The 27195-nt window shown below is 46.4% G+C and overlaps 2 protein-coding genes across 6 annotated transcripts in view; both read right to left on the reverse strand.

Annotated features, from left to right (window-relative positions):
* Window positions 1–553: 553 nt before the first annotated feature.
* CACFD1 (calcium channel flower domain containing 1) lies at window positions 554–12070 on the reverse strand. The gene is made up of 5 exons (XM_035114137.2): window positions 11784–12070; window positions 7652–7724; window positions 6204–6329; window positions 4664–4771; window positions 554–4538 (listed from the first exon to the last, which is right to left on the reverse strand). The coding sequence occupies exons 1-5, from the start codon at window positions 11914–11916 to the stop codon at window positions 4442–4444; spliced, it is 537 nt and encodes a 178-aa protein (XP_034970028.1). The 5' UTR covers window positions 11917–12070; the 3' UTR covers window positions 554–4441.
* A 1084-nt stretch (window positions 12071–13154) lies between these two features.
* Window positions 13155–27195, reverse strand: part of ADAMTS13 (ADAM metallopeptidase with thrombospondin type 1 motif 13) — a 41398-nt gene continuing 27357 nt past the window's right edge. For 2 of the 5 annotated variants that reach the window (XM_060270650.1, XM_060270651.1), the window contains 12 exons: window positions 25707–25886; window positions 25008–25197; window positions 24173–24290; window positions 23126–23255; window positions 22665–22844; window positions 22292–22474; window positions 20616–20820; window positions 19411–19738; window positions 18625–18771; window positions 17433–17609; window positions 16350–16552; window positions 13156–14549 (listed from right to left, as the gene is read on the reverse strand). In XM_060270650.1, coding sequence (XP_060126633.1) covers window positions 14397–14549; window positions 16350–16552; window positions 17433–17609; window positions 18625–18771; window positions 19411–19738; window positions 20616–20820; window positions 22292–22474; window positions 22665–22844; window positions 23126–23255; window positions 24173–24290; window positions 25008–25197; window positions 25707–25886 — 2194 coding nt within the window. In that variant the 3' untranslated portion in view covers window positions 13156–14396. Of the gene's footprint in view, window positions 14550–16349; window positions 16553–17432; window positions 17610–18624; window positions 18772–19410; window positions 19739–20615; window positions 20821–22291; window positions 22475–22664; window positions 22845–23125; window positions 23256–24172; window positions 24291–25007; window positions 25198–25706; window positions 25887–27195 lie in introns of all 5 variants that reach the window. The other 3 variants (XM_060270653.1, XM_060270654.1, XM_035112658.2) reach the window with 2 other exon arrangements.

Genomic DNA, 27195 nt, shown 5'->3' on the forward strand with positions numbered 1-27195 from the left:
GGCGGAGCGCGAGTTCGCCATTCCCGCCGCGCCGCGCCGCACCCTCCCTCCAGCTCCCCGGCGCGCCCTCAGGCAAGGCCAAGTGCGGCGGGGAACCAGGAAGCGGGGCGCGGTGGGCGGGAACGCCGAACTCGCGCTCCGCTGGGCTGGGCTCCGCCTCCGCCCACCAGCCCTGCTGCTAGGGAGGGGCACAGCCCGGCGGAGCGCGAGTTCGCCGTTCCCGCCCGCCGCGCTGCGCCCTCCCTCCAGCTCCCCGTCGCGCCCTCTGGCAAGGCCAAGCGCGGCGGGGAACCAGAGAGCGCGGCGCGGCGGGCGGGAACGCTGAACTCGTGCTCCGCTGGGCTGGGCTCCGCCTCCGCCCACCAGCCCTGCTTCTAGGGAGGGGCACAGCCCGGTGGAGCGCGAGTTCGCTGTTCCCGCCCACTTTGTGGCCCCTCCCCTTCCGTGCCTTGGCCCCTCCCCTTGCCCCCCCTAGTTTTGATCCTGGGTACGCCCATGAAAGCACCCAATTCTGTATTGGGGAACTTTCAGAAAAAGTGAAACACGTGCAATTTTCATAAGATAGGAAGTAGCTCCTCTAAGTCTGAAATAGCTCTGAAAAGATCAAAAAGGTTAGAAGCTCTTTAATCCACAGGAATCAGCTCTATAGAATGCATCCTGCTTTTTCTGTTTCCAGAGTACATTCTTTAGCAGCAGGAAGCACATACATACACAAACACACACACATTCCACTGTAGTAAGTAGCTTTTGAAACTGAAGAACTTATTACCAGAGGTAGAATGGTCTTTTTATTCACTGCATACACAAAAAGAGGATCAGTGACAGGCAGGTTCAGCAAACGAGTGGTTGTCAAGGGATTCTACACAGAATAAAAACTGGTTTACTCAGATCAACCCTTTCCCCGTAGACCAGTGATGCAAGCCAGCAGTCTCAGCTTCACAGAAGTGGCCCATCCCATTTTGCCAACTGAGGAGAAACGGGGAGGTGCGCCCTTGCAGCAGCGCCCCCTCAAAGCCTCACTTACTGGAGCTGCATGGTAACTTCTAGTTGCTACCATGGCGGCACAACCCCGGCACTAACCCATGGGATTCCACTGGCTAAGGTGGGCTGCTTCATCTGCCTCATGGGCCCTGCAGCTTCACATCCTTGAAAAGGAGGAGGCCACCTGTTCATGGTTGCTTATCCTGTAGGCCAGGGATGACCAGCCAGTTGCCTTCCAGAATCTAACTTCCATAATCCCTGGCCATTGCCCATGTTGGCTGGGGCTGATGGGAATTGTAGTGCAAGAACATCTAGGGGACATACTCTACACAATATCCCTCCACTAGTGCATCGTATAATTCACGAGATAGGCTTCTTCACACAGCACGTAGTTGAGCTATGGATTTTACTCCAGAGAGTTGTTCCATGAGGGGCACCAACAAAGATGGCTTTAAAATGGGTTAAGACAAATTTGTGAAGGGTAATAAGGCTACTGGCCACAGCCGCATTGTTGTTGTTGTTGTTGATTGAATTTATATACCATCCTATACCTGCAGGTCTCGAGGCGGTTTACATCCTAAGTGCCACTTGCTGGGAATCACTTGTGAGTGCTGTTGTGCTTTGCTTGGGTCTGTTCCTGTGAGCTTCCCACAAGCACCTGGTTGTCCGCTATAAGACTAGGATGCTGAAGTACCGTAGATGGGCCTTTGGTCTGATCCAGCACAGCTCTTGCTGAGGCCCCTTAACAGCAGGGGTGGGGAACCTCAGGGTCAGGGGGCCAGCTGTGGCCCTCCAGGCCTCTCAAGCCGGCCTTCAGAAAGCTCCCCAAGCCACACCCTTCAGCAGCCCTGCATCACATCCTCAAGTGGTTTTGCCAGGCTGAAATGTGTCCTAGAGCCCTTGCTTGCTTGCCAGGATGGAAGAAAGTAGGGAGTGTGTGTGCTGAAACTTGCCTACTGTACAAAGGTACAGTTTACACCTGTCGTTTCTCCCACTTTTGCCTCTGCTAAGTGGCCCCCTGAAGGTTGTCAAAAAAAGGGAATGTGGCCCTCAAGCTGAGAAGCGTTCTGTGCCCCTGCACTAGGATGCATGCACGGTCTTTCAAACAACAGCTTTTCATTCTGCCATTAATTACAAATTTCAGAAGGGACCCTAGAATTAAATTATTGCGTTTCAATCTGCTTGAAAGATGGTGTTGGTGAATACAAGTGGTATGTTCCTGAAGGGAAAAATCAGACAATATTGTGCAGTACACATCCTAGAAACAAGAAAATACCATCCGTTATACATCACAGTAAAAGAAAAGGAAATTCTTACAATGTAGAATCCAGAGTCTCCAATAATTATTCGCAAAAATTAACTACGCCTGAGAAGAGACTGCCTCATTCTTTTTATGCTGTTTCAAAATGGCAGTGATCCAGCTTTGTTCACTCTTCAGAGACAGGGGTGAGCTATTTGACAAAGGTCCCTTCCTCTGAAACCTTATCTTTCAACAAGAAATGGGAATCTCTAGCAAAGCATTTCCTCCTAAAGGAAGCTTATAACACCATCACTTCTTTTTGAAAATGCATTTGAAAATACTGACCCTTAGCGGTGGAACACAACATTGCACCTGGCAAGTAAGATTCTCACACACCCCTGTATCAACTACATCTATAGACTTAATTAGTACTTCACACTATTTCTGTGCCCTACTCAGTTCCCAACTAGCCCCGTCTTCCTCTTCCTAAAAAGAGAGTGACCTACCACTACAAGACAGAAATGGTTTCCCAGCAAATGAAAGCACCTGTACAGTATCATGTTCTATATGCCAAGAGAACAGATCCCCACCAGAACAGTTCGAGGAACTCCAAATAAAGAATAATAATACGTTTTTTTATGCTTTCCAAAGCAAATTACTAGGAAAAGGAATAATAAATTAAATTTATAGCTACAGGGTATAAATACGGAAAGTGGAATTATCAAGTAGTCAAACAGGTTAAGCAGTAGCTAAGAAGATTGCAACTGCATAGCATTTCAGGGCAAGGAAGTTTTTTCCAGTTATAAAAAGCAGTGACCAGAAACAAAACTGGCCAACTGCTTGAACCATTTTACAGTATTGCATTATGGAACCTAAGATTTGTGCTTTTAACATGTACAAAAAATGCCTATAATTGCAGTTCAAGTGTTTTTTATGGGGGACGGGGCTTACTGCGGCCCTTAACTTGAAATGCTTTGAGGTATTGTAAACCAATAATTCTCTCATGCCACCCCTGGCCATCTTTGCTGCAAAGTGAGAGTGACAGTTCTCTCAAGGAAGCAGGGGGTCCTTTGCTAGACTTTGGGATGCAATAACGGCTGCCCTTTCCACCCTCGGAAGCCATTATCACTCCAAAAAGTTATCCTTTTCCCCCACAGCAAAAGGTATTCCCCCCCCTCACTGCTGAAGAATCCTAAAAGGAAAAAGACCAAATGCAAACAAACTAAGGGTTTTCAAGTACAGTGGTACCTCGGGTTACAAACGCTTCAGGTTACAGACTCTGCTAACCCAGAAATAGTAAGAACTTTGCTTCAGGATGAGAACAGAAATCGTGCTCCGGCGGCGCAGCAGGAGGCCCCATTAGCTAAAGTGGTATCTCAGGTTAAGAACAGTTTCAGGTTAAGAATGGACCTCCAGAACGAATTGAGTTCTTAACCAGAGGTACCACTGTAATTTCTCTCCTTAAGAAAATGCATCTCACAAATCAACACAGTTTGCTCAGTTCTTAAATTACTAAAGAAATGGGTCTAAAAATTCATCAGAGGAATAATTCTCTGCAATGCAGAGGAAAAAAAAAACAAGACTCTAAAGTAGGAAGACAGCAAGTTCCATCAAGCTCCCAAAGTTTGTAACTAAAGGAAAACACCAAATCAGAGACTGGATTGGTGGCTCAAATATTCAACGCTGAGGTCCTAGAATTGATTTGGTACCACATTTTCCAGCTCCCAAAATAGCTTCCCCATCACCCCAAATGTGAAAATAAAATCAAGGCCCACAATGTGGCTTCTGATGATCTCAGAAGTACTGTATTGAGCTGCAAAAACTGTATCAAAAGGCTGTTGCAACACTGCCTTTTAACAGCCGACTAAGAGTCCACCACAGTGGTGTGACAAATGGGGCTTGTTCACCCTATTTGGTTTCACACCAACCTGAGAAAGGAGCAGGGTGGGAGAAGGGAGGGTCCCCACATTAAATCCTGCCGTCTTAAAGTTGCAGCATATAAGATTCACAGTGTTGCATGAATGTGTTTTTTTTAAAAAAAAATGTTCTGGGGAGAAAGGGGAAGGTATGTTTTCATTCTGCACTCTCCGGCTTGAAATTAGAAGTTTTGAAAGAGTTTCACAGCACAGGATTCCAAGGTCAGTTTCTAAGGCTGGAGTGAATTCCCAAGCTTTGCTTTTCAATGAGATGGGAATGACTGGCCTCAAAGGAATGGTGATGTCACACGGCCTGCGGTTCGACACTTCCTGTCACCCCTTCTTCGTTTGTTTGCTTCCGTTGCAACTGCTGCATCCTTGCGTATGTGATGGCGTCTCCCCTATAAAAGGCAAAAGACAGCATAGGAGCTTGGAGTGAGTGGTGGTTTTGACAGGCACAGCACACAAGAAAGACTAGCAATCCACTGGCTGAAACAGGGAGGAAGGGAAGACTCTTCTCTCTTACTTTTTGCCTAATGCTGAAAGTCCATAGAGCACTCCCGTCGCAAAGGCAATGGCATTGCCTAATAAAGTTGTCAGAGTCAGGCTCAGTATAACTGGGAATATAGCCATCCTGGGGGGAAAGAAAGGAAACTTGTGAAGTTAAGGCAGTGTTGTGCTGCAATCCACTTCAACACAGGATGCCTAGCAAAAAAAGGACCCAAATATGGACCAAGCGTTTGCTGGTACAGGATTTTGTGACCTCAGATTTTTCGCTTCCAAATGGTCACTGAAATGACCCACTAAAATGAATGAACCCAAGTTAGGCATGCCCATGAATTACAATGTGTTTTAACCACACAACTAGATTTAGGGTACATACAAACCAGATATTGGAAAGGCGTCTGTGGAGAGGGAAAACATACCCAGCTTCAAGAACCAAAGTCATTCAAGGGGGGAAAGTTTAGAACAATTTGTATTTTAAACATACTGGGTGATATCCAACAGGTCAGTGTCAGAGTAGATTCACTGAAAGTTACTGGACAAAGGACTGAACAGGTCTACTCCAAATATGAGATATTGCCCATTAACAACTTTTCTAGGAAGCATACGCCAGGCAACACTCATGAACTTTTTATATATACAGTATATATTTTTTTTTAAAAAAAAGATTTTGGCCACATCTGCACCATGCATTTAAAGCTTTATTATATTGTTTTAAACAGTCATGGTTTCCCCTAAAAAAAAAAAGAATCCTGAGAATTGTAGTTAGCTGAGAATTTTTAGGAAATCCCCATTCCACTCACAGAACTACAATTCCCAGAGTAGTTTAATTATCAACCCCTCTTCCCAGGGAGAAGGCCAGCCTCCATCAGGCCTCTTCTTCCTTAACTGTTACTTGAGGGCAGCCATTCCACCCCCACTCCCTCCGCCAAGAGAGAGAGAAGGGAAGCCCGGCTCAATTCGTCAGCTTTACTTGAGGCCCAGCTCCATCAGGCACCTCCTGACCCTATACAGTGCCAGATGGGCAATACAGTCTAGAAATCTGCGCCTGTGTTTTTTGTTTTCCTCTACCCTCCCTGTCCTTACCCCCTTGTGTGTCATGTGGGTTCTTGTTAGATTCTAAGCTTCTGGGTAGGGACTGTCTTGTTTTGTTTGTATTGCAAGCTGCTATGGGAACCCTTTTTGGCTGAAGAGTAGGGTACAAATGCCTTTTTTATTAAAAAAATGAACTCTGCGATAGCTCAGTTGGTAGAGCATGAGACTTTTAATTTCAGGGTTGTGGGTTTGAGTCCCATGTTGGGTACAAGATCCCTGCATTGCAGGGGGTTGGACTAGATGGTCTTCATGGTCCCTTCCAACTCTACAATTCTATGATTCTGCGATTCTTCTCACTAGTCATCGTCACCTTCCAAACCACAAAGAGTATGCTTTGTTGTGTTTACTGCGGATTTGTTATGCCAGAGCACTTGAACTGTGCAAATTTAGAGCTCTGGTATGCACTTGAATCCCTCTGGCACAATCCTGGCGGTCCAGAGATACTCCCAGCCCTAAGACACACTTACCCGCAGTAGAAGGCACCTTTCTGCCATGGGCGCAGTTTGTCTGCCCTTGCTGACACAGCGTTTGCAAACTCGATGAACTGGCAGCAGAAGGGGGCCTCGCACAGGAAAAGGACGAAGGCATTCAACCTTTGGGGCAAGAAGTCACACTCAAAACCAGAGAGAACCCACCCCATCCATAATGAAAGGGCCCATCTGGTGAACGCATGAATTTTTTTGCTGGATCAGGCCAATGGCCCATCTAGTCCAGCATCCTGTTCTCACAGTAGCCAACCAGTTGCCCCAATAAGAAACCCACAAGCAGAGCTTCTCTCTTCTCCTTCTCTCTTCTCCTTCAGCATTCAGAAGCATTGCTGCTTTGAACTGTGGTGGCAGGGAGGGGCCATCATAGCTTAGAAATCATGGATAGCCTTCTCCTCCATGAATTTACCTAATCTTCTCTTAAAGACAACATAAAGTTGGTGGCCATGACTGCCTCCTGTGGGAGCAAGTTCCATAGTTCAACTCTACACTGAGAGAAGAAGTCCACCCTTTTGTCTGTCCAGTGTGGTGTAGTGGTTAAGAGCGGTAGACTCATAATCTGGGGAACCGGGTTCAAGCCTCCGCTCCTCCACATGCAGCTGCTGGGAGACCTTGGGCTAGTCACACTTCTCTTAAGTTTCTCAGTCTCACCCACCTCACAGAGTGTTTGTTGTGGGAGAGGAAGGGAAAGGAGAATGTTAGCCGCTTTGAGACTCCTTCGGGTAGTGATAAAGTGGGATATCAAATCCAAACTCTTCTTCTTCTTCTTCCTAAATTATTTGACTTATAGCCATGTTGAACGCCCATGAGTTCTAGCATTATGAGAGAGGGATTTAAACTTCTTTCTACCCACTTTCTTCATGCCATGCATAATTTTATAAACTTCTACATGCCAACTCTTGCTTGCCTTTTCTCAAAAGTCCTAGGCACCACAGCCAGTGAAACACTTAGGCTGTTTTAGGTTCTAAGCTTTTATAACCTTACTGGGGCCTATTTAAATAGTACAGTCATACCTTGGTTCTCGAACAGAATACGTTCCGGGAGTCCGTTCGACTCCCAGAACCATTCGAAAACCAAGGCGTGGCTTCCGATTGGCTGTAGGAGCATCCTGTAGCCAATCAGAAGCTGTGGGAGCTGCAAATATAACGTTTTAAGTGCACTTTAAGTGCATTAAACAAATGTGACACTAGTTGGCGCTGGTGAGCTAATGGCAAATCCCATATATACGTTACTACTTTTTATATTATTATTAAAAGGAAGGCCAGAGACTGTGCTGAGTGGGCAGTGCAAAAGCCACACATCCCACCAGGACAAATCATTCATTGCCTGCCTCTGCATTTGCAACAGACTTTCATCTCAGCTGCCATTGATTTGCAGCACCCCGGTACTCGAAACAAATAGTCATCGCAAAGGAAGTCAAGTTTACTTACATCATCCAAACGCCAGCTGCGATGTTGAGAGGGTGGATGGTCACACAGTTAAAGAGGCCAGCAGAGGCACACGCTGAAAGGACAATGCAGGTAGAAAATGTTAATAACAGCCCTGGTGGATCAAGGCCATCTAGTCTTGCATCCTGTACTCACAGTGACCGACCTGATTCCTCTGGGAGGCTCCCAAGAAGGTCTTGAGTGCAACAGCACACTCTAACCACTTGCATTTCCCAGCAACTGGTCTGTCACTGGTATACACTGGGACTTCCCCTGCATGTGAAGACAGGCTCTGGCAGATTGAGTGGATGAGACCAAAACTGGGTCCAATAGTCAAGAAGGCGTTTTGCATTCATGTTGTAGAGCAGGCATAGGCAAACTCTGGCCCTCCAGATGTTTGGGACTACAATTCCCATCATCTCCAGCTAACAGGACCAGTGGTCAGGGATGATGGGAATTGTAGTCCCAAACATCTGGAGGGCCAGAGTTTGCCTATGCCTGTTGTAGAGGGAAGTGAGGGACAGATCGGGCTCATCAACCTAGGAAGGTAGCCCATCTAGCTGAAGGAAAACTCTGATCCTAAACCTCCACTGCCTTGTGGGATATATTCAGGGGGGCAGGGAAGGCTAAGGAGTAAATCCTACACAAATTTGGAGTTGAGTCCCAAAGGTGGATGGGTGGCGCCTTGCAGTCCTCCTTTCAGCACATCCTGCAGCCAAGCTGGTGCCAAACACCAGAGGCTTGTAGTCTGGGCAACCCTGGAGCCCCCAATACTGCCCAGGCTTGCACACCATAGAAGGTCACAGCAGTCTGACTTCACTCCAAGAGGCACACTAACAATGGTATTCACTGCTTCCAAAAGTGGAGGTAGAACATCGGGATCCATACCCTTGTCCCTCCATGATTTTGTCTACGAATCTTCTTTTAAAGCCATCCAGGTTGGTTGTCATCACTACATCTTGTGGGAGTGAGTTCCACAGTTCAACCATGGACTGTGAGAAATGAAGCTGCACAGAATTTTGTGGCCATTCTGAGGGCAGGTTCTGACACTGAGGGCTAGTCACCTGCCTAAGGCCACGCTCCGCTTTCATAGCAGAGGAAAAACTTTTATGTGATTCTCCTGGACGTAACCAGACTGGGTTCCAAGAGCTTTGAGAACTGGACGTTTGTTTTCTACAAACTCTGAAAATGTTTCCAAAATTAATTTTTGTAGGGGTTTTGTGTGTGTGTGTGTGTGTGTGTGTGGAGGACTGAGTGCATCTGTTTGCATCTGTTTTCTTTGTGGCATTATTTCTTGTCAACTCAGCTCTGCTGGCCCTTGTTTTTTCATGAGCAGTGTCGCATAATACTGGGATTAAGTTACCTGCTGACGACCGCGAAAGGGGTCTGATGCTGTATCGGATGCAGAGAACCTTGCTGCAAGTTTAATGAGGACCAAATCCCAGGTGGTTCCAAGGCTTATTTTCGGACTGTTCATGGCATAGTTGCTTTTTTGTGGGTGGGGAGGGGCAGGGGGAAGCGCTGCCTTTAAAAGCAGCCAAAGGTCTGAGAATTTTAGTAGGTGAAACTTTCCCTAGCAAGTGGGTAGGCAAAGCAGAAAGTGGAACCCAGCCAAATTCTACTATATTCAGAGCTAGCTCGCCCATGCAGCCAGGAGAATAGTGGCTGGGACAATGAATGTGAATTTTTGTACAGTAGGCCAAATTCTACAGCCTAACACACCCCTCTCTAACCTCCATGTAGACATGCAGGAAGCATTATCAGAGTTCAAGGGCAAAAACTCTCCTGGATATGTGTTTGAAGGGGACACAGTGTGTGCGGCAGTTTCAGCACCCAGCCTCCGCCAGAGTGCTCGGCCTCCTTCTGAGGACATGAATTTGCACATGCATCATGCCTGTGATGTCACACACACGCGCCACATCTGCCGGGGCCCCTCAATCTTGGGGGTAACCTGGCGCCTCTGCTCAAGGAGGGGTCAACACTTGGCTGGTGAGGCGTTGTGGCATGAAGAGGGATCCAAGGAACAGAAAGAGTGGCCTGGGGCTGAGGAATACCAGCTTGACAAAAGGTTACCCAACAAGTTTAAACATAGGGAGCAAAGTACAGCAGGAGAAAAGTTCAACCGCGCGTTATCAGGTGTGCCCTAAACCATGAGTAAGACATCACATTACAGAGAAGCAACTGGGAACAGGTACTCAGGGCTGGGTGTAGCAAGGGAGAAGGTCTTTCAAGTCATAAGCAAGTGTTTCAGGCACCGTCCCCAACTTACTCAGCCTTTGCAAGACACTTTTTTTAAAAAAATACTGACTTCTACAAAAGTAAACTCTGCTTAGAAATGCAAACATACCAGAGAACGAGCAAATCAACTACAGTATACAAATGGGCTCTGCAACAAAATGGTATAGCATAGCTGTCAAGTTTTCCCTTTTCTCGCGAGGAAGCCTATTCAGCATAAGGGAATTTCCCTTTAAAAAAAGGGATAACTTGACAGCTATGTGGTATAGCGCGGAGTGCTCCTGTACCCAGTCGGCTGGACAGACATGCCTTCCTGGGCAGCCATGCCCTCCATTCCATTCCTGAATGAAGAGTGGGTGCACTTTTTGCAAAGAGCTTCATTCCATCTATCTGCTTTTATTTATTTGAAGGTTTCCAGGCCACCTTTCAGAGCAACACCCTTGCAAGGCAGCTTATGGCAAACACAAAATGCAATATAACATTTCAATTAAAAACAAAAACAAATCAGTCAAACCAGGTCCCTTAACTAACCCACAGGCTAGCAAAGTGCCATTGTAGTGAATGAAAAGAAACTTAAAATTAGAATAAAGCCAGCAACAACACTAAACTAAAACAAAAGTTTCAGGCCAGCTGCCCTATTAAATCATTCAAGGAAAAAGACCCTGGAAACATGTGGTTTTTATATAAAAAGTCCAGCTGTGCTGATGGCAGACATATGCAAATAACTTGGAGCATGGAGTCACCACTAATAAGGCCCCAGTTCCCATGCCCCTGCCTCACAGAGCTACAATTCCACTGTGGTTTAATAGTTGATCCCTCTTCACAGGGAACTCGGGGAACTGTAGCTCTGTGAAGAGAATAGAAGGTCTTCTAACAACTCTCAGCACCCTTAGCAAACTACAGTTCCAAGGATTCTTTGTGGGAAGTCATGGTTGTTTAAAGTGGTATGTTATTGCTTTAAATGTGTAGTGCAGGTGGGGCCTGAGTCAACATTGGCTGGACCTGATAAGATAGTGGAGCCTCCATGTTCGGAAGCAGAGTACCCACTGAATATCAGATCCTGGAGGTGAAGAATATGGAATGGCTAATATCATTGTACCATTCTTAATGCTTTCCTGGTGGCATCCGGCTGGCCAGGGTTTTGGACTGGTTGGACCTTCGATCTGATTCAGTCAGGGAATTCTTATGAATCAGGATGGTGGGGGGCATTTAGGCACAAGCAGAGACTGGGTAGGTGTTCCCCACATGACACCACTGTAGACTGAGACATGAGAGAGACCACTGGCTGAGCTTGGAGTAGTCGTTGCCTCCCAGCCTCACCTACCTCGCAGGGTTGTGTTGAGAGGATAAAATGGGGAGGGGAAGAGCCTTGAGCTCCTTTGAGGAAAGGCGGGATATAAATATTTAATAAAAACAAATACAATGAAGTGACTCTTGAGTAACTCAATCAAACACCAAAACGTAATGCAGAAATACAAGCATTTGCTAATGCAAAATAGGCACTACCCTGTTGCACTTTTGATCTGTTTTGCATACCACACACCCTGACGTGGATATTTATTTACCTGCAAACTATATTTAAATGAAGGCAGTCAATAGCCTAGTCCTCTTGATAGCTCACAACAAAAGAGTGGCAAAACATGTTTTTGTTTTTCTTAATAAAAAAAACCAGCCCCAAAACATGTGTACAAAAAGTTTGCAGTGGTATCCCCCTGCCCCCTACAGGAGAGAAAATTAAAGCAAATAATCCCCCAAAGACACAAAATCAGCCAGCGGGTGCAAAGCAAGCCCCAACCATAGGAGGCAAATTGGGTCTTGGGACTTTGTTCTGGAGGTGCGGGGGTAGGGGAATCACTGGAGGGGGAAACGGTGGGGTAGGAGGAGTAAAGGAAATACTCACAGATGCCCCCAATGATGCCAGCGAGTCTGCATAACCACTTGTACCACCAGGTCATCCCATCATCATCGGTGGAAGACGGGGTAGCAGCAGCAGTAGCTGCATCTGACTGAGGCTGCTCTTCATGGGAATTCATCCTGCCCTTGGGTATGTGTGTTAATCGGCAGGTAAATCCACCTTTCTCCTCTGCTGCTTGCCACTGTGACTTCTCCCCCGCCCCCAGCCCCGGGCAGGATCCTAGTCCTCAGCGCATCGCTGTACACCCACTGCCCATTTAAAAGCAGCTCCAGCTGACAATGGAGACAGCCCCGCCCACCCCAACCAGTTGTCCGCCCCCCCCAAGCGCTTCTCCCTTTGTATTGCATTCTGGGTCCCCTCCCCCTTTGCAAGAGGAGGAAGGGCTGTCTGCATCTCTCATCCATAGACTTCAGGAGGGAAAAGTAGACTGACCTTTTGCAACTCCCTTGTTAATTTCGAAGCCACGTAATAAAAATTGCTTCCGAGTGTTCCTGTTTTCCAGGGGTGGCCCTGATTTAAAGAAGCTGCCCCCGTTTCTGACTTGATCCCAGAATGTCCCACTTTTCCTTAGGAGGTCTGTGTTTTTCATTGGAGAAATGTTGGAGGGCAAGGAGTTATCGGACCCTTAGCCATCTGAAGGCAATCCTGTATAGGGATGGTGGTTTTTGTTTTGTCAATGTTTAATGTTTTATTAGGTGTGTGTGTGTGTGTGTGTGTGTGTATATATATATATATATATATATATATATATATATATATATTGGATGGTGGTTTTTGTTTTGTTAATGTTTAAGGTTTTATTAGGTATATATATATATATATATATATATATATATATATATATATATATATATATATATATATATGAAGCTGCCCAGAGTGACTAGGGTAACCCAGTCAGATGTCGAAACAAAATAACAAAATTCCTTCCATTAGCACCTTAGAGACCAACGAAGTTTGTTGTTGGTATGAGCTTTCATGTGCATGCACACTTTTTCAGATACACTGAAACAGAAATCACCAGACCCTTATATATAGGGAGAGGGTGGGGAGGGGTATTACTCAGAAGGGTGGTGGGAATGGGTGATTGACTGATAGGTGTGGTAAAACTGTTAACGACTGCAATTGGTCTTACAGGAAAAAGCAATGGGTGAGATGGCTAAAAATAGTTTTATCATGTATAATGAGATAAGAATCCAATGTCTCTATTCAGACCAAACAAAATAAAAAATTCCTTCCAGTAGCACCTTAGACTTAGAGACCAACTCAGTTTGGTCTCTAATAGATACCTGAAGAAGTGTGCATGCACACAAAAGCTCATACCAATCACAAACCTAGTTGGTCTCTAAGGTGCTAATGGAAGGAATTTTGTTATTTTGTTTCGACTACGTCAGAAACCTGTAACTAGATCTATTCAAACCAGGTCTCTCCATGGTTTTAAGTTTGGTAATAAGTTGCAATTCAGCAACTTCTCTTTCCAGTCTATTTCTGAAATTCCAGTTAGATGTGTGGAGTATATATGGTAAAATTACCATTATAGAATGGGATGTCCCCATTTTCATCACAGAAATGTTGGAGGGTATGCTATAAGAAACAATGGATAGATCGAGGACTTTAGTGTAGCTGAGGACTTTAGTGTATCCTGTCTACGTCACGTCCACTCTGTGGGCATGAAAACACATACAGTCATATGATACACAATAACCCCATGACTGCAGACGGGGAATGAATCCTAACAAACTCCCCCGATTTATACCCTGTGCTGCAGTTCATTCCACACCTGGGAGGGCACCCTCCGCACCGCGCCCCCCTCGGGAGCATGCCCACCCTGGGCAGCGTGGGCATATGCTCCGCCGCTGGCTGTACAATGACAGCTTTAGATTTTTAGGTATATAGGAAGATATACGCCAAACTCCAACACTGTTTACCTCACATTCAAGAGTTGGAAAACCTGCATTTGCAACTGAGTCTACTCATCCTCCAGCGTGCCATGGCCAAGCCTGTATCTGTAGTGAGTGTAGATGCGTAACACACACAGCTGCAAACATATTTGAACACACTGCATTTTTCGATATACTGTTTATATTAAAACATCTCACCTAAAAATCAGAGGCATTTGGAATAATAATTTCCAGGTAGAGGACAGCAGAGATTGGCCGACCCAGGCTTACATGATACAGTACACAGGTGCAGGGATTTTTGATTTCAGGCTAACAACTTTTCAGGTTCACCCCCCATATAAAGACTTTATTGGCAGATCTCCAAGAGGAATGTGTTTGTTGACTTTAGCACATGAGAGGAGCAGGACCAACCCTGTTAGAAAAGAAGAAGCAGCATTTGAAGGAAAAATAACTGACCAGGTGGAGATCCCCACCTGAGACAGTGGCAGAGCCAGGGTGAGTTCAGGCACGAGAAGCCCCTCCCTTCTGCAGCAATGGGAACAGGTGCAAAAAAAAAGGGCGGCTCCTTTAACCTCTAAGAGTTTTTCAGCGGATATCACTTTTCATCCCTCTTACAAGACAAACTGTGTTTACTAACTTCCCCTGGCTATATAAGCCTTGGATGAACAGTTGCCCTTGAAACAACTTGAGGCTGTGTTTATTTGGGCAAAGTGACCCAGTATTCTGCTTGGAAACCGACGCTGGCAAAGTCTTTGCTGAATTCAATTTCGGCCCTGCTCCCAACCGACTCCCAGTAGAATGGCTGGTTTCCATGGAAAACTGCGGTCTTCATGGCATTAACATCTCGGATCTGAAGAATGGAAGGTCAGGTCAGCCAAAGGCCCAGAAACGTGACACCCACAACAGTTAAACTATACTTTGCAGTGCAGAGTTAAACCATGGGACTCACTCCCACAGAAGGCAGTGATGACCATCAACTTGAGCGGCTTTAGAAGAGTAGACAAAATCAAGGAAGAGAGGGCTATCAATGGCTACCACCCATGTTACCTATGCTCTGCTTCCACAGTTGGAGCCAGCAATGCTTCTGAGCATCATTTGCTAGAAACCACAGGAGGGGAGAGTGCTCTTGTGCTCGGGTTCTGTTTTTGGGTTTCCCACAGACACCTGGCTGGTCACTGTGAGAACAGGATGCCAGACTAGGTAGGCCCTTGGCCTGATACAGCAGGCTTTCTTTATGTTCTTATGTTCACAATGCCTAAGGATTCCTTCATTTCTCCAGTTTTATTTTACGTTCATTTTTATTTGTGCTTATGATGGTATCAGGAGGGTTATACCCACCCACACATTTGCACCTGCAGATGTTTCGAGGGGGACTTGCTGCTCCATTTCCAGTCAGCACATGTCCCATAAAATTCCTGCTGAAATCATGTAACTTTTCACACCACAAACATTCTGGTTTATTTTATTTATTCTTTGTCCTACATTTGTTGCATTGGTGGTGGGTTTATCCTGGACTGCTCACACATTCTTCTGCTTTATTGGTTGTTCTGCAATGCTTCCCCAAATTGGAACTACACTATTACTACCCTGGAAGGGTAACTCTTCTGCTAAAAGGTAAAGGTAAAGCGGCCCCTGACCATCGGGTCCAGTCGTGTCCGACTCTGGGGTTGCGCCGCTCATCTCGCTCTATTGGCCGAGGGAGCCGGCGTTTGTCCGCAGACAGCTTCCGGGTCATGTGGCCAACATGACTAAGCTGCTTCTGGCGAACCAGAGCAGCACACGGAAACGCCGTTTACCTTTTCGCCGGAGCGGTCCCTATTTATCTACTTGTACTTTGATGTGCTTTCGAACTGCTAGGTGGGCAGGAGCTGGGACTGAGCAACGGGAGCTCACCCCGTTGCAGGGATTCGAACCGCCAACCTTCTGATCAGCAAGCCCTAGACTCTGTGGTTTAACCCACAGCGCCACCTGGGTCCCTGTAACTCTTCTGCTACAGGGTAACAAATGTGGGATAAAAAATCAACCAGAACATTTGTGGTGTGGAAAGTTACATGATTTCAGGAAAAAACAACAACCCAAACCTAGTATGGGACTCTGGAGGGATCCCAAGTGTGGCTATTCCACCATAAATGTCCAGGGTAGAAGCAGCATTTTGATGGAAAAGGAGCAGGGTGGGGGGAGAGAAAAAGCAGAATACAACAACAAAATCTGAGTGCATGTTAGAAACTAGCCCCCTGTACAAAGGTAACATTTGAACTCATTGCTCCACACACTTTTGTCTCTGGCTCTACTCATCATAGGTAAATGGCTCCCAGAAAGTTGTCCAGGAAGGAATGCAGCCAATAGGTCAGTGGCGGACTTTGGTAATATGTCGCCCTGAGAAGAAAATCTGGCTCGTCTTCCTCACCTCCCATATTTTTTATTTTCACAATAATTCCTTTTGGTACAGTTGCTTTTTATGGATCTTCTCAGTACGGTAGGTGCCCATATGAATACAGGCTGTTGTTGTTTTGCACCCCCTTGGCTCAGCGCCCTGCGCAGAAGGAACCACCCACACCGCTGTAAATTGAGTGCTGATCAGGTTCCCCACCCTTGCATCTGATTAATGTTTTGCTTTTATTCTCCTAGTGTGTGACACCTGGACCCTTACTCTGTGCAGTTTTCTCACCGAGATGTAACTGGAGTGTGTTTGGTTGGAGTCAGCTGTTGGGTCCACATATGCAGCGTGAATGGCAATGCGATGCCTTGGAGCCACGTCAACAAATGTCCTGCAAGCCCCTTGTTGTTCCCAGCCTGCCAAAGGCGTAGGGGTCACTATTCTCCCACTGGGACCAAACAACTGCACGTCACAATCTGTGGTTAAGGAAATGGATGCAGAAGAGAGCAATGAGTCCAGGGGTTTTACTTGTGCTTTAAAACTTTACAAATGTTTTTGAAAGAGAATGCCTAGCTGCCCTGGAAAAATGACAGCAATCCAGGAACTCTCCTAGACTATCCCTCCCCCAAATGCCTCACTCTATGAAAGGACCCGCTTTCCCTTCCTCAGAGCAAGGCAGGGACAAAGTAGCAATGAAAATAATAATAATTTATTATTTATACCCCGCCCATCTGGCCGGGTTCCCCCAGCCACTCTGGGCGGCTTCCAACAAAACATTAAAATACAGAAATCCATCAAACATTAAAAGCTTCCCTAAACAGGGCTGCCTTAAGATGCCTTCTAAAGGTCTGGTAATTGTTGTTCTCTTTGACCTCTGGTGGGAGGGCATTCCACAGGGTGGGTGCCACTACCGAGAAGGCCCTCTGCCTGGTTCCCTGTAACTTGGCTTCTCGTAGCGAGGGAACCGCCAGAAGGCCCTCGGCACTGGACCTCAGTGTCCGGGCAGAATGATGGGGGAGGAGACGCTCCTTCAGGTATACTGGACCGAGGCCGTTTAGGGCTTTAAAGGTCAGACTGTAAACAGACTGTAGTTGCATTACAAGAACAAAACATTAAAAGCAAGGGAAGTGGTAGGCTCCCATGGCTGAGTTCACTGCTCAGCAGTGTGCCCGACCCCTAACACATGTGCCTGGCCTGTGTGGCCCGTGCACCAACCTATTTTTACACTCTGAAAAAGGTACCAGAGGATCCAGCCACAGACCTCATGTCTCTCATGGAACCTGGCCTAAGCCCTTCTTAGAGCTCCCTTTTTCACTTCCAGTGGAGCCAGCTCAGGGTGGCAGCAACCAAACCTACCTTGGTGGTATCTCTTAGCTGCCACTTTGCTGCTATACCAAAGGAAAACTCCATTCCCAGGACCCAGGCGGCGCTGTCTCACCACCAGCGTGTTGGTCCTGGTGTTTATGGTAGAATGCATCAGCTTCTTACAGCCTGTCCGCCACATCATCCGCGTAGAAAACAACATCACGTCACCTGGAGCAAAAGACAAGGGATGTTGTCAGACTGATCACCCACAACCATTTTATAACAAATGAGATTGTCTGCTGATTAATTCTGTCCATCTGCAATTAATTCTGTCCATCTTGGTTCCTCTCAGTTGCTAATTTTTTTCCCGATTTTGTGCTCACTGTGTTTCTGCACCAGTGTGTAATTTTTTTAAAAGGTCCTCATGAACATTTAGCTGCTATTTCTCATAACCTGCTATTTTATCTTTATATGCACGTGCTTGTTTGTAATCTTAATTGCAAAAATATTTATAAACCACTATTTTCACATATATATATGTATATATATATATATATATATATATATATATATATATATATACGTGAACTTTACCCAAAAGCATGCTTTCCTGCACACATTACCTGAGGCTGGAGAACTGCATTGCAGAAATTTTGAAGGAGGGCTGTGCTTTGGTTCATGAATTGTTTCAGAAAATGTGAATTATGATATTTCATAATTTCAATGCAAATTCAGTTGGATTTCTCTCCCATCCTAAACTGCCAGGGACAGGCACCTATAATCTCAATTCAGGCCACAGAATATTATAGCCATATTCAAATATATGAAAGGATGTCATATGGTGGAGGGAGAAAGATTGTTTTCTGCTGCTCCAGAGAAGCGGACACGGAGCAATGGATTCAAACTTCAAGAAAGAAGATTCCACCTAAACATTAGGAAGAACTTCCTGACAGTAAGAGCTGTTCGGCAGTGGAATTTGCTACCAAGGAGTGTGGTGGAGTCTCCTTCTTTGGAGGTCTTTAAGCAGCGGCTTGACAGCCATATGTCAAGAATGCTTTGATGGTGTTTCCTGCTTGGCAGGGGGTTGGACTGGATGGCCCTTGTGGTCTCTTCCAACTCTACGATTCTATGATTCTATGAATAGGGTGGGGAAACTATTTCAGCCTAGCATATCCTGGTTAAGATTTGAACTGGTGGCTTCCCCAGCTCTCATGTCCTCCAAGGCTATGAACCAAACACTCACCTGCACTGCAGTTCAGGGAGCTCTCCAGCACTTGCACCCTTAGGACCTCTCCTAAGGGGCGGCCAATGGCGACAATGCAGTCACTGGCTTGCACCCCAGTCATGTTGATCAACCCAGTGGAATTTAGGAACAGCTGCCCACAGGGACCTGCAAAGGAGGAAAAGCAGCAACGCTTCTGAATGCCATTCCCATTAGTGTATCTGATCAGCAATTGTGAGAAGAGGACTAGCTGGGCCCTTGGACTGATCTGGTAGGCTCTCCTTATGTTCTTAAGAGGGCATAGCTCAGTACCAGAGCACCAGCTTCTCTTATGTTGAAGTCATTATGCCATGCCCTGCAACAGCCATTTTATGAATTTATTGTTATTAAATAATTACCTGCCTTTCTCCTGCAGGTCCCAAGGTGGGTTACAACAATTAGGAATTTACTACTAAGAACACTTAAAACAAATAGCAATCATAGGTACAGGGTGGGTCCAAAACCACACACAACTCAGGTGTCAACGGCCAGGGTAAAAAAGTACATCTGTACAGCCTTCTCTTTAGGGGCTGCCACAGAGAATGCTCTCTTCCAGGCAACCACCACCCCTGAACTTTTGAAGGCTCTTCTGATATTAACACCCAAGAGAGTCTGTAGGGAAAGAGGTGGCCTCTCAAATATGCCCCACCAATTGCACTTCCTCACAAATGTACTTCCTGGCCTAAAAAGGGTTGGCAGCCCCTGTTAAAAGGCGAAGTCTAGTGATAACCACACATAAGTAAATACAAGCTGTGCAACTGTACTCACCAGCGTCCCACAGTATATCCTCAAATCGTTTCTTGGAAGGAGCTAGTCCATCAGGCTGTGGAAGGTCCAAAGCTCTATGGTGTGGCTTTTTAGGGACAATGTTCACTGCAGTCATCAGTTGCTCTGTAGGAGGCGGCAAAGTCCTGAGATCTGAGCTGGAGACTGGACCTTCTGTGGCCTGTTCAAGGCAGGGAGTGACGGAGCAACTTCGCAGCATCACAGGCTTAGGGGAGTGCATGCAAAAGGTGGGGTTGACCCGTGCCCCAGTTTCGGGATTGATGCAGAAATCCTGTCGTGTCTGAACACCATTCCCACAAGAGGCAGAACACTGGAGGGAGAAACCCAGAAGCTATTTTTAAATGCACAGTAAGTATTCTCGGATGAGAGGAGCCCTGGAATAATATGGGCAGGAAACACTTTTATACATCACCCCCAACTGTCCTATCATTGGCTTTGACACTTCTATGCTGCCTTTTCCTTTTCCATTTGGGATTTGAAGCTAGGTTGATCCAGCTCTAGCCAAAGAGTCTAACCCAGGACCCCCCACAACCAGTTTGGGCTGGAGGGTGTCACATTTGGAAATCTAAGAAAACTGTGGTGGGCACCACAAAATGCCCATTTCACAGAAGAAAAGCTAGTGATACTGAATCCCCCTCTCTAAACAGACAAAACATATAACCACTTTCCCAAAAAAACAAAGACTGACAAAAATAGCAGGCAATGCCACCAGAACAAGTCCTCAAAGTAAAAAAATAATAACGAGAGGGGCAGGGGGCCTTGGCAAGTGCCAAGGGGGGTGTTCTTGAGAGCAACACAGCTCTGTCCTAATTCCAATACATCTCTGAATGGTATTGAAGCCTGAACCAGGGGTGGGAAACCATTTTTTGCCTGAGAGCCACATTCCCTTCTAGGCAGCCTTCTGAAGGCCACATTCCTGTTGTTGTTGTTGGGGCCAGAGGCATAAGTGGGAGGAGCAATGGATTGAAATTTTGCTTTTGTACAGACTCACCCCACCCCCTCTCCATCTTCCATCCAAGCAAGAGGCATTGTCAGACTTCAGGGACACATTCTAGCCAGGCAAAAGCACTTGAGATATGAAGCAAGGTGAATGGGGTGTGTGTGGCCTGGGAAGAGTTTTGCTGGCCAGATAGAGAGGCCAGGTGACCTCAAGGCTTTAGTTCCCCACCCCTAACTGAAAGGTTTACCTGTGTCCATTTGGTGACCCTCCATTCATAAGGGCAGACCCGGATCACACAAGGCACACTGAAGGGGGGCTTCTCTGCTTCTCGGCACTGGCTCTTAGCCAGCTCAATCTCTTGGCCCCCAGAAAGCTGCATGCAAGTCACCAACTGGGTGGCTACTCCAAGTCCACAGGAGGAGGAACACGGACCCATTCTTGTCACTTTCCACCTTCTCAGAGAGAGAGAGAGAGAGAGATAGAGATAGAAGAGAGTTGATCAGTGAGCCAAATAAACACACACAACTGCCCTGTGCACCATCCCCCGATTTTAACAGGGCACTCCTATCATTCCACTTTGCACAGAACATTTGGGAATATCTATCTATACTGCTCTTCATAAATACAGCCCAGAGCAATTTACACACCACATTCAAATTCAATCTAAAACATCAAGGTAATAAGAAAAATTATATGTAGCAATTTTTAAAGCTATCTGTTTATGTGTAAAGAGCTGTTGCATGTTTCAGAGCCTTTGACATTTTGTTGTTGCTGTTCTAGTGTCTTCGTCTCAGTCTGAACCATTTGAAGATATTTTATGCATAACTAGCAGCCTCATCAAAAGCATCAATTCCTTGTCAAAAGCCTCGTCAAAAGCATCAATTGATGCTTTTGAATTGTGGTGCTGGAGGAGACTCTTGAGAGTCCCATGGACTGCAAGAAGATCAAACCTATCCATTCTTAAGGAAATCAGCCCTGAGTGCTCCCTGGAAGGGCAGATCGTGAAGCTGAGGCTCCAATACTTTGGCCACCTCATGAGAAGAGAAGAATCCTTGGAAAAGACCCTGATGTTGGGAAAGATTGAGGGCACTAGGAGAAGGGGACGTCAGAAGACAAGATGGTTGGACAGTGTTCTCGAAGCTACGAACATGAGTTTGACCAAACTGCAGGAGGCAGTGCAAGACAGGAGTGCCTGGCGTGCTATGGTCCATGGGGTCACGAAGAGTCGGACACGACTAAACGACTAAACAACAACAAAAGCAGCCTCGTAGCTGGCATGCCTTGGGAATTCAAGAAACAAAAGAAAATCATTGAAGATTTGAAAGGTTCAGTCCACCATCTTAATTCAAAATTGCTTTCAACTGTATTCCAATATAGACAAATATCTGCCTCTTCACCTCAGGAACCATCATGCTAAATTGGGTTGCAAAATTCAAATGCACACTGAACAAACAACTTTCCTAGATATATGGTAGTAGTGCTGTGGCTTAAACCACAGAGCCTAGGGCTTGCTGATCAGAAGGTCGGCGGTTTGAATCCCCATGACGGGGTGAGCTCCCATTGCTCGGTCCCAGCTCCTGCCAACCTAGCAGTTCGAAAGCACGTCAAAGTGCAAGTAGATAAATAGGTACCGCTACAGTAGGAAGGTAAACGGCATTTCCGTGTGCTGCTCTGGTTTGCCAGAAGCAGCTTTGTCATGCTGGCCACATGACCTGGAAGCTGTACACCGGCACCCTCGGCCAATAACGCGAGATGAGTGCTGCAACCCCAGAGTCGGTCACAACTGGACCTAATGGTCAGGGGTCCCTTTACCTTTAGACAGATAAGCAGTCTATAAGTTGGCTAAATAATAACAAAATAATATTTGTGGCGATGAGGAAAAGACTCCAGTTAAATGAATGTACTGTACAACTAATGAATGACCTTGGGGGACATGGCTCCAGGTTGCACACTTCCTGCTCTTCGGGGCGAGGCAAATTCTCACAGACCGTGTCTGGTACAATCTCTTCCTCCGCCTTCTCCCCCGTCGCCCGTGCACAGTACAGGATCTTGCGCATCACGCCTCTACCACAACTGGTGCTACACGTGCCCATTTTGTAGGACCACCTGGCAGAACCCAGAACAACAGAACCCAGTTGTTGAATCAAAAGCACCCGGGGGCCAACATGGGTCCCACCCTCAGTTCCACCCACTGTTAACAGGCCAATCCCAGACCTGGCTCAAGAGATTGTGAATTCATCATAAAAGACAAAGAAGGCTCTCCTTGGCCACTGCCCTCAAAACGATTGGCACTTACCTTGCTGGGCATGGCTCCACAGCACATTCTCTGCTGCCAGCTGGCCTGTGCATCCGGCTACATTTTGAGTGAGGAAGAGTCCGGGTTGTGTTCTTGTCTCGCCGGATGCAGCGAACCAAGAGGGGTATCTTTCCTCCACCACAGGTCACAGGGCATGGAGCAAGTTCCTTCACTTCCCAGCTGGAGAGAGAGCCGGAAAGGAGGAGACAGACACAAATCAACTTACCGGTATTCCATCAACTTCCTTGGGCTTGTGACAAAACCATGGATCCGGTCACTGGTGGCAAGCAGGAATAATCTCCAGGTGACCGTCAGGCAAGGAATCGTTTGTAAACTCAAGAGTGAGTGGATTCCTTTTTCTTTCTTCCGGGCTGCAAATGTGCCTCAAGGGCCTGTGAAAGGAATACAAGGCTAGATCTGCAAGATTTATTCACACTTATGCTCATGCTATGCACTTTTACCTTGCTGGACATGGCGTGGGGTTACAGAGTTCCAGCTGACTTGCTGGCTTTGGTGTCTGGTTGCAACGTTCCTCCTCTGCTTCCTCTCTAGTGTCAAAGACCAGGCAGACATAGCTCAGCCACATCAAGGCTGGAAAGAGAAGTGGCCAGAGTGGATTTTGTCAGTTATGTAAAACTCCTTTGTTTCCCCCCCAGGAGCCCACTTGATGAGCTCCAATTTCTTTAAATTCCTTCTTGCAGGGACACTGGATCGTCCCTCTTTCCAGCTCTCAGCCTGGCACCAGGCATTCTGTCTGGCTGTGAAGCCAGAAGGACAGAAGGGAAGCAGGGCTATTCCACAGGCTCTGCTGAAAGACCAATTGATTTTGGTTCTCCCTCAACTGTCACCTAGTGGCTGCCATCCCATCAGGCTGCAGAGGAGTGGGAAAGAAAAAAGAAGCAGGGCTATTCTACCAGTCGTCTTTGTTTGACTCACATGAAACTAGTAGTGATCATTCCATTGGACTGCAGCAGAAAAAGAGAATGGAAACAGAGCTATTCTACTGGCTCTGCTAAGAGATCAGTTGCATTTGGCTTCATCTCAACTCTCAGCTGGGCAGCAGCCATTCCATCAGGCTGCAGCAGAGTGAGGGTTGGGACCACATCAGCTCTGCTGAGGGACCATTGGACTTCTCCAGCCTTCAACTGCCATCTAGCCATGGCCTTTGCATTTGCATTCCATCAGGCTACTATTTAACGTTAAGAACCTGTCCCTGAGCTTGCTTTTTCCTCTCCCCTCCTCATACCTATTTTCTTTCATGTCACATCACTCAGGGTAGACAGTTAGCCAATGGACAGGGATTGTCTTGCTTTATTGATATGTAAGCCACTCTGGGAGCTGTTTTGGTTGAAGAGCAGAATGAAAATGCTTTGAAGTCAAACAAACAATTAGTGTAGGATAAGAGTGTTGTCAAGACACAGCTCCCTTCTGAAAAAAAATGATAATACACAAAAATAGTCTTTGATGAGCTCATTAATGCAAAAGAAGCACCTAGGAAACCACCTTACCTCCGCCGCAGGTGACAGGGCATGCTCCAGCCAAAGGGCTCCAGACATACACTGAGCGATTTCCAGTCTTATGAGGCCAAAATGGGACCAAGAGCTCTGAGTGGGGCATCTCTTCCTGCTGCAGAAGAGCACAATATCTCATGGCAGGGAAACAAGTTAGGAGTTGGAATGTAACATATCTGTCAAGGCTCCCCTTTAGGGAATCCTGGGGACTCCAGTTTTGGCGCAGGGATCTTCTCAGCAGTTTCATCATACGACAGCTCCCAGGGTGATGACGTATGTAGCGTTGATGCGTCCAGTTTGAGGATGCATCTATGCTACATACTTGACCAACTTATTTTAATAGGCTACATTGTCAACACGGTCTCCTCCAGAAAACCATTTCATGTTACAGATATGCTGGGGTTTCTGTTAGTTGCAGAGCCTTCTCACAGAACTTTATTACTCAGGAGTCAAAGGAGGGAAAAGCTGAATAAGTGTATCAGATATGGCTTGAGCAGTTAGCATACAAGCGGCTACATTCAACTGCAATTGTATTTCCCTCAATATTTCATTTCCCCTTATATAATGCACTTTGTATGTTCTTTCCACTACTATATGCATTCTTATGCACACTTTAATACATGCATATTTTGGTATACATGGAGAACTGCCTTGTAAAACTCGGAGAAGTGCACATTTTGAACCATGGCTGCGTTTTAGTTTGTATATTGTTTAGAAATGGTAAATTATGCAGATTTCTCTTCAGGCGTGAACTAAACTGGACTCTCCCTGCAACCCTAACTAGACTGGCCTTTAGTCTAGTCCAACAGAGCTCCTCCTATGCTCTACGTACCATGTTCCATCCCAAAGGGCAGATGTTCACCATGCAAGACACAAAGGCCAGGGGCTTCTCATCCGCTGGGCACAGGCTGGCATCTACGGTACTTTCCACCCCATCCCAGAGCTGAACGCAAGTCAAATTCACTGGGGCAACCCCCAAGCCGCAAATGGCAGAGCACTGGCCTGGCTCTGATTCCTTCCACCTGGATAGGAAGTAAAAGCCATTACAGAATGGCCTTGGCCACTTCTGGATTTCTCTGCAACAGATTCTGTATTTACTGTGTGTTCGTGGGTGGAGAGATGGATAAGCTTTCCAAATCTTTTGTCTGAGGCAGTCTGCCTCTGCAAGAGGGGAGAGTTGCTGTTGCACTCAGGACTTGCCAATGGAAGAATCAGGTGGGCCACTACAAAAACAGGATGCTGGACTAAATTTTTTGGTCTGACCCAATAGCCAGGCTCTTCCTGTGTTCTCCTTGGATTAACTTAGAAATGATCAAAGTTTTCCTTGTAGTTGGGTGAGATCAGAAAAAACCAATGTAATTTTGTGAGCCAATGAAAAGACTAGGGTGCCAGGTGTATGTGTGTGCCACCACCCATCTTCACCAATCACTGCACATTTCTGCAGGTCTTCCTTTTCCTTCCGCAGAATCACAGGAGGCCAAGACAATGGACAACCCATTGGCCCTTATGGGTGACTTATATGTTTACTCACCTTGGAAGACACATCTCAGTGTTGCAGGACTCGATAGCTGATGGTTTGGGAGTATCCACACATTCTGAATCAGGCAGGGTCACATTCAACCCTCTTTCTTCCTTTGCACAGTGAACCAGCCGCTCCATCACACCACCACCACAGGGGGTGCTGCAGGGCCCAAAGTTCTCTGCTACCCATCTTGGAGAAAACAGGAAGGGCCTGTCACACCCACCCAAAGCCATGCAGGAAGTGGCATCAGGAACACAGGAAGCTACCTTATAACTGAGTCAGAGCTAGGGCTGGGCAATATATCCAGAACCAGTTTGAAGTCCGTATCATATCGGTCTCATAAGTCTTGGACCTGACAATATATTACGAATCATGATGTGTGCGTGTTTATGTGCTATGCAAAAATCACAATGTGGGGAAAGCCATGAAGCCAACCAATGCCTCTACAAAGCTTCATCCTTATTTCAGTCATTGGGCTGCATTGGTATATCACAATGTTTAACTGGTGATATATCACAAGGTTGAAAACCAGATATTGCCCAGCCCTATTCAGAACATTGATTCAAATAGCACAGTAATGTCTACAGCAGGCACCCCCAAACTGCGGCCCTCCAGATGTTTTGGCCTACAACTCCCATGATCCCTAGCTAAGAGGACCGGTGGTCAGGGATGATGGGAATTGTAGTCCAAAACATCTGGAGGGCCAAAGTTTGGGGATGCCTGGTCTACAGTGACGGGCAGTGGCTCTCCAGGGTTTCAGATGGGTCTCTTCCAGCCCCATCTGGAGATGCCATTGGGGAGTGAACCTGGAGCCTTCTGCAAGCAAAGCAGATGCTGAGCTGCTGCAGTTTACTTGAAAAGAAAGCAATATTCTAGTCCTTGTGGTTCTGAGTACAGGGGATGAAATAAACAGGAATGTTGGAAGCTGCCTTGTATGAGTCAGACCACTGGTCTATCTAGCTCAGTAGTGACTCTCCAGCATTTCAGGCAGAGAGTCTCTCCCAGCCCAAGCTGGAGATGCTGGGGATTAAACCTGGGACCTTCTGCATGCAAGGCAGATACACTTCCTGGGACTCTATGCCACCTAGTAAAACCATTGCACGACTCTTGCCTAGCCAATTCTAGCAACCAAACTGGAATATTAGGACTGGTGGATTCATGCAGAGTTGGTCTTCTGAGATAGCTTCATTATGTACACATCTATCTTAACCTATATTTACTGTTAGGACATAAGCTAACATAGGAAGCTGTCTTATATTGACCCAGACTGTTGGTTACCCAACTCACTGTCTACACTGACAGTTCTTTGGAGTTTCAGAGAATTCTTTTCAGCCCTACCTGAAGATGCTGGAAACTAAATCTGGGACCGTCTGCATGGAAACCATGAGCTACAACCCTTTCAAAGAAAGTTGCTTTGTACCCAGTCAATCCATTAGTCCATCTAGCTTAATATTCTCTGTGCACGCTGGCAGTGGTTCTCTTAGGATTTCAGGCAGGG

The sequence above is a fragment of the Zootoca vivipara genome, chromosome Z (assembly GCF_963506605.1).
Source record: "Zootoca vivipara chromosome Z, rZooViv1.1, whole genome shotgun sequence".
Taxonomy (NCBI): Eukaryota; Metazoa; Chordata; class Lepidosauria; order Squamata; family Lacertidae; genus Zootoca; species Zootoca vivipara.

Coding starts and splice junctions, on each gene's coding strand:
- CACFD1 (XM_035114137.2), bottom strand. CDS start 11,916: ATGAATTCCCATGAAGAGCAGCCTCAGTCAGATGCAGCTACTGCTGCT. Junction 7,725..11,783: donor TGGCATCATTGGGGGCATCT/GTGAGTATTTCC, acceptor TTGTCCTTTCAG/CGTGTGCCTCTGCTGGCCTC. Junction 4,772..6,203: donor AAAGGTGCCTTCTACTGCGG/GTAAGTGTGTCT, acceptor CTTTCCCCCCAG/GATGGCTATATTCCCAGTTA.